The 6,166-nt window shown below is 62.9% G+C and overlaps 1 protein-coding gene across 1 annotated transcript; it reads left to right on the top strand.

Moving 5' to 3' along the window:
* Positions 1–2,474: 2,474 nt before the first annotated feature.
* LOC101437314 (glutathione S-transferase P) lies at positions 2,475–5,063 on the top strand. The gene is made up of 7 exons (XM_004481613.2): positions 2,475–2,555; positions 2,737–2,772; positions 2,996–3,102; positions 3,202–3,289; positions 3,685–3,788; positions 4,564–4,671; positions 4,813–5,063. Coding segments are annotated over exons 1-7 (633 nt in total). The 5' UTR covers positions 2,475–2,554; the 3' UTR covers positions 5,002–5,063.
* Positions 5,064–6,166: the final 1,103 nt, after the last annotated feature.

Raw genomic sequence — 6,166 nt, 5'->3', positions numbered from 1 at the left:
TGAAAGCAAACGAGCAGATGTGGGCTACAAGAAGCAACTTGCAACCTCTACAATAAGGTAATTTACAGTAACAGGAGGCAACTCAGAACATCCTGTACAACAACAAGAAACAACTAATAGGTAAGCCAGCTTCACACAACAGTTGTAGACTAGTAAGTAGAAGGTGTCTGCAATGTGGAAGGCCAAACAATGACCGGGAAGTTGGCAAAAACCCAATAGAAAGGGAAGCAGATGTGGCTCAAGTGCTTGGGCTTCCCTCTACCATGTGGGAGGACCCAGGTTTGATCCCTGCAGCCTCCCGACAAAGGTGTGCCTGCGCGGCGAGCCAGTGTCCGCGCGGCGAGCCAGTACCCATGCAGTGAGCCACACAGCACGATGATGACACAACACAAGAGACGCAAGGGAGAGTCAAGGCCAGACGCAACAGACACCAGGAACTTATGTGGCACAAGTGACAGGAAACCTCTCTCCACATCAGAGATCCCCAGGATTGAATCCTGGAGAATCCTAGAGGAAAAGACAAGAAAAGAAGACAAAAAGAGAACTAGACGCAGAAGATCACACAGCAAATGGACACAGAGAGCAAAAACATCAGGGTGTGGTGGAGAGGAAGGAAAAAAAACCAAGAGAAAATGGCAAAGTGTATAAATAGGCAATTTCTAGGAAAGGAAAACAAAATCTGAGAAGCACGTAAAGAGCTGATCAAAATCTTTAGTAAGGAGAACGATGCAACTTAAACCATCGCCACGCCCTGCTCTACACCTACTGTAATGAGCCCACATTGGGAAGCTGCTACCGCCCCGCGCTGGAGCAGATGCCGGGCAGGCTGACTTCCGGGCACAGCTGCGGAGGGTGGGCCGGCACGGCCATTCTGGAAGCAGCCTGGCTTTACTGGTGCCAGACCAGTGCCTACCTGGGAGGCAGCAGTTCTGCTTCTGGGCGTGTGTCCAGAACACTCTTGCCCCAGGCCCTTGAAGGGACACTCGGGTTGTTACCGAGAGCTGGGTTTCCAGGTTCTTGGCCATGTTGCAAGAAAGAATTCAGAGACGTGCCAGAAAAATAAGGCTATTAAAAAAGAGTTTATTGGAAAATGAGAAAGTGAGAGCGCACACCTGAGACACAGGTGTGGGCGTGCTACCGGCCCCGGGGAGGCCTTTTTAAGGTTTTCCTCCTCCCCTTCGCCCCGTTAGGGAGGGAGCGCAGCCACCTGCCTTCTGCCTTCCCCAATCAGCTTTCAGGGAACCCCTGGGGAGGCCCTCCCGTTTGGAGCTATGGGGGCTTCTTTTGCGCCCAGGAATTTCAAACAGGACCTGGTGACTGCGGCCTTGGCGGGCTGTGCTGCTGTCAGGGTCTGGCTTCGTTCCCAAGCACAGCCTCCCTCGGGGGGCTCCAGGGGGGTCTTGGGGCTGGTGGGCTTTCCCTGTTTCTCATTCTAACCCGCCTCGGGGTGGTGGGTGCTGGGAGTGCCGGAGGGGGTCTGAGGTGGGGAAGGGCATAGGGGAGGGGCCTGGGGAGACAGCGGACCCCCTGCAGCTCCCCCCCCACCTCCAGTTCAGGCAGGAAGAGCCCAGGGCCACCCGCCCCTGCAGGAGAGAGGGGCCAGGGCACGGCGGCTCCCCAGGGCCTGGGAGCAAAGGGCAGGCTGTGAGGGAAGCAGCCGTGGGCACCCCGATTCAGTCACCCAGGCCTGGGCGCCAAATCCCAGGGGAAAGACCCCAAACAGAGAGGCGGTGGGAGAGGGAGGCGTTTCCCCGCAGCCTGCGGGGCAGTCAGGTGGGTGGTGGGGGTGGGGGCTGCCGGAGAGACAGAAGCAGACGTGAGCTCGAGCTCGGCTTTGCCAGTGAAAAGGCCACTGTTCCTCTGCTCTCTTGTTCTTTGAGCCTTTGTAGCTCATTGAGTATCAGGCATCCCGGACCCCCCGCAGGCAAGTTTGAGTTGCTTTCAGCTCAAGTCAGGTGAGCAAATTAAGTTCTTGAAAAAAAAAAAAAAAAAGAGGAGGCCAGATTCAAGACCTGGAATCTGGAATGTTCTAGGCTCAGGCCTTGCGTGGAGGGCGACTCCGCTCAGTCCGCCCGTGGGCTGAACTCTTGCCTGCCCCCAGCAGCACCTGTCCCTGCCCGCATCACCTCTGGCTGGGTGGCCCTAGGGGAGGAGCCCCGTGATGGCCCTTTGGGGTGCTCTGAGCTGGTGCAGGCCCCTGAGGCTGGGTCAGCTGGGCCTAGGGTGGCCGGCCTCCTCCCAACCCGCCCCCCCCCAGGCCCGCCCTGCATCGAGGGCCCCTGCCACCCTCCCGAGGGGGCAGCAAGAGAATGACCGACTCGTGGTCCCCGTAGAAAATTAATTTCTCTACGGGTGGTGTTTTCTCCCAGCTTCTCCCTGCCCAGAAGAATGCCGGTGTCTGGGAGGGTGCCAAACGCAGGAAGGTGCCGCCCCTTCCTGGGACCGCGCGGCTCCGGCTGGCCGGGCCCGGTGACGCAGCCCCGGGGGCGGGCCCACCCTTACGAGGCACGAGCCCGCCTGCGCGCCGCTGAGTCCGCCGCCCCTGCCCCGCGCCAGTGAGTCCGCGCGCCGCGGGGCTCCCCGGGCCGGGTCCCTCAGCGTCAGGTCGCGGCCCCAGAGGCTCCCGGGCTCCCGGGGGCCGGGCGCGCTGGCCGCGGTGGGGCCCAGGGGCAGGGGCGGGCGCTCCCCGGGACGGCCCCTGGCGAGCTCTAACCGGCCTCTCGTTGTCCGTCCTAGTGCCGCCCTACGCCATCGTCTACTTCCCGGTTCGAGGTAGGGGCCTGCGACTGGAAGGGAGGGTGGCGGGGGCTGGGGAGCTGGGGCCCTCGCCCACCCGGGAGGCAGGAAGCCCCGCTTAGCCCTTCGCCCTCCCCAGCCTCCTTTGCGATATCGCCGCCTCCAGGCTAAGGCGGGAGCCCCCAAACTCTTACCGCGCCCGCCCCGCCCCTCGCTGCTTGGGGCAGACTTTCCCCACAGCCCTGCGCCCCCTCCCCAGGGCGCTGCGAGGCCATGCGCATGCTGCTGGCTGACCAGGGCCAGAGCTGGAAGGAGGAGGTGGTGACCAAGGACACCTGGCTGCAGGGCGACCTCAAGGCCGCCTGCGTGAGCGCCCGGCCTGGGGGGAGGGCGGGGCCTTGGGGGGTAGGGAGTGGGGGGCGGCTGAACTCAGCGTCCCTCACCGAGCTGTGTCCCCCCCCCCAGCTGTACGGGCAGCTCCCCAAGTTCCAGGACGGAGACCTCACCCTGTACCAGTCCAACGCCATCCTGCGGCACCTGGGCCGCTCGCTCGGTGAGTCCCGAGGCCGCGGGGACACCTGCTCCCGGCAGGGGCCAGGGGCACAGAGGCCAGAGTCCTCCCAGGCCCTGACTCGGGGCCAGTGGTCCCAGCTGCTTCCAGCTTAAATCAGGGTGCCCAGCAGCCCTGCAGAGTGGATGCCACTCCCTTTCTGCGGCTGAGGAAAGGCATCCCATGGAGGTGATTTGTCTGGCTGAGGGTCAAGGCCAGGTCTGCCTGCGGCCCTTGCTCCCTGCCAGGCTGCCTCCCGCTGGCACCCACTGGGTGTGAGTCTCAATCTCTTCCTCCTGTGCCCTGGCCCGCAGTCAGCCCCGGAGCCTGTCGATGGCTCAGAGGGCGGGTCCCCTGCTGGCCAGGTGCCCAGTCATGCTGTCTACCCCACCGCCCAGGGCTATATGGCAAGGACCAGCGGGAGGCGGCCTTGGTGGACGTGGTGAACGACGGCGTGGAGGACCTCCGCTGCAAATACGCCAGCCTCATTTACACCAACTATGTGAGTGCGGCCAGGGCTGGGTGCTGGGGGACCAACCGAGGGCTTCCTGCACCCTCGGCCCTCAGACGGGGTGCCTGGGCTGCGGGGCGCTGCTCAGTGCCTGGGGGTGGCCCGCAGACGAGGAGCGGGTCGTGACAGGACGCATCCAGCAGGGGGTGCTGCTGAGCCCCCGGGCTGGGGCTGAGGGGGTCAGAAGGGTCCTCTCCGGGGTGGGGGGTGGGGCCTGGCACTTTCAGGTGCACAGAAGTGTACAGATGTGCAGAACATTAGGAGGCCTGGCGCTGGCTTAGTAGAGGTGGAGCCTGTGTGTGTGTGTGCACGCGTGTGTACATTGTGAAGGTGTGTGGGCACGCGTGAATGTGTGTGTGCATGTGAGTGTGCGAGTGCATGTGTGTGAGCACGTGTGGGCGCACGTGCTGGCACGTGTGTCTGGGTGAGGGCGTTTCGGGTGTGGAGCTGGAGGGGCAGCAGGCCAAGGTTGCTTGCACCCCAGCTGGCTGGGCCTTGCCCTGAGGTCGGGGGAGGGGGTAAAACACCCAGCTCCGGGGCTTTTGCGATAATCTGGTGAGATTAATAGCAGGGCGGGGAGAAGAGAGGAGTTCACAGCCAAAATGGATTTGTAGTGGCCTGGTGTGGGAAACGGGCATCTGGGCATTGGACCCGGGCCCTGCTGTGCATTCACTGAGACTGGGCGGATGGGGGGCGTTGGGGGCTGGAGCCAGGACCTGGGCTGGGCAGCTGTGGAGGCGGCTACACGGTAGCATCTTCTTGGCAGGAGGCGGGCAAGGAGGACTACGTGCGGGCGCTGCCCGGGCACCTGAAGCCTTTCGAGACGCTGCTGGCCCAGAACAAGGGCGGCCAGGCCTTCATCGTGGGCGACCAGGTGCGCGCTCGGCCAGGCCCCGCCCCTTTGTGGCTCCCTCAGATGCAGAAGCCACGTGAGCCAGCCGGCAGGGCAGAATGGGGCGCCCAGCTGGACCCTCCGCCTGCCCCACCCCTGAGTTGCGGACCCTCTTTCCTACAGATCTCCTTCGCCGACTACAACCTGCTGGACCTGCTGCTGATCCACCAGGTGCTGGCCCCCGGCTGCCTGGACGCCTTCCCCCTGCTCTCGGCCTACGTGGCGCGCCTCAGCGCCCGGCCCCAGCTCAAGGCCTTCCTGGCCTCCCCCGAGCACCTGAACCGCCCCATCAACGGCAACGGGAAACAGTGAGGGCGGGGGCACCCGGCCTGTGCCTTCCTTTCCCCAGGATCAGTAAAATTTCTGAACAAGAAGCTGTGCTGTGAGCATTGAGTTTCCTGGGGGGGGGGGCACTGAGGAACAGGGCGAGAGGGCTTGGATCTGGGGTCCTAAAACCCAGGTGGCACACCCTCCTGGAGCCCTCGACCACCCAGTCTGTGTTTACTGCACTCTGGAATCAGCAAGAGAAAAAGGTAAAATGGATGGAGAAAATAGCCTGGCTTCTGCCTGGAGGACCCGCCGTCCAGAGGGCGAGGAAGGGCTCACTTGTGAAAACAGGCTTTCCAGTCCAGGGCGGTCACGTGTAAGGGGCTCGCGCCCAGGTGGTTGGCAGCTGAAGGGACCCCTGACCTGAGGAGCAGTGTGGACAGGAGCTTCCTGAGATGTGGGGTTGGCCTGAGCAGCCCAGGCTGGGTGAGTGACAGGGACCCTGCTCAGGTGGGGCTCACCTGGTGGCCAGTGAGTGGGGGTGGGGAGCTCCTACCACCTCCTCTCGTCATCCAGGTCCCTAAAGGATGAAGTGGGGCAGGAGGGAACAACCGGCCTGGGAGAACTCGTGGCACCCAGGTGGTGAGAGGGGCCAGGCCACGCGGAGACATTGGAGGTGCCAGTGGGGCAGCTGGAGAGACCAGCGGGCCAGCCTGGGGGGAGCAGGCACTTCTTTGGGGTAACAGTAAGGGGAACCATCCAGAACCTCAACCTCCCACACCTCCATTTCTGAGAGGATTCATTATGGAAGGTTGAAATTTCCAGGGAATGTCATCTCAGGTCCCATTTGTGTGGCACGGGTGCCCTGCCCTGGGGTGCAGGGGTGTGGCAGCCGAGGCAGCAGCAGGTCGGCTGAGTTCACCTCTTAGAGGCTCCAGAGCAAACCTGGCTCAGGCACCTGGCTGGAATGCCTGCACGCTCCTGGGAGCCCTGGGCACACAGCAGCCGAGAGCATGCCAGGCTGCCCCGAGTGCCACCCAGGAGGCCGGGGCAGGAATGCTGGTGCACTGGCTGGGGCAAGAGGCTGGGATGTTCCCAGTGGGAGGACAGTGGATTCAGGGAGTGAAGATCAAAACTAAGAGTGCCCAGATCCCCCACCCCCTATTCCACCTCCAGCTGCACTTGGAAATGATGACAACAATCCTTGCTA

This window comes from Dasypus novemcinctus, chromosome 10 (genome assembly GCF_030445035.2).
Source record: "Dasypus novemcinctus isolate mDasNov1 chromosome 10, mDasNov1.1.hap2, whole genome shotgun sequence".
Taxonomy (NCBI): Eukaryota; Metazoa; Chordata; class Mammalia; order Cingulata; family Dasypodidae; genus Dasypus; species Dasypus novemcinctus.
The sequence above is the reverse complement of the archived record's forward strand: the minus strand, read 5'-3'. Positions and strand labels throughout refer to the sequence as shown.

What these genes read in the sequence shown, in the direction of transcription:
- LOC101437314 (XM_004481613.2), top strand. An exon ending in CGTCTACTTCCCGGTTCGAG is followed by an intron (nt 2,773 to 2,995) that starts GTAGGGGCCTGC and finishes CCCCCTCCCCAG; the next exon opens with GGCGCTGCGAGGCCATGCGC. An exon ending in CCTTCATCGTGGGCGACCAG is followed by an intron (nt 4,672 to 4,812) that starts GTGCGCGCTCGG and finishes TCTTTCCTACAG; the next exon opens with ATCTCCTTCGCCGACTACAA.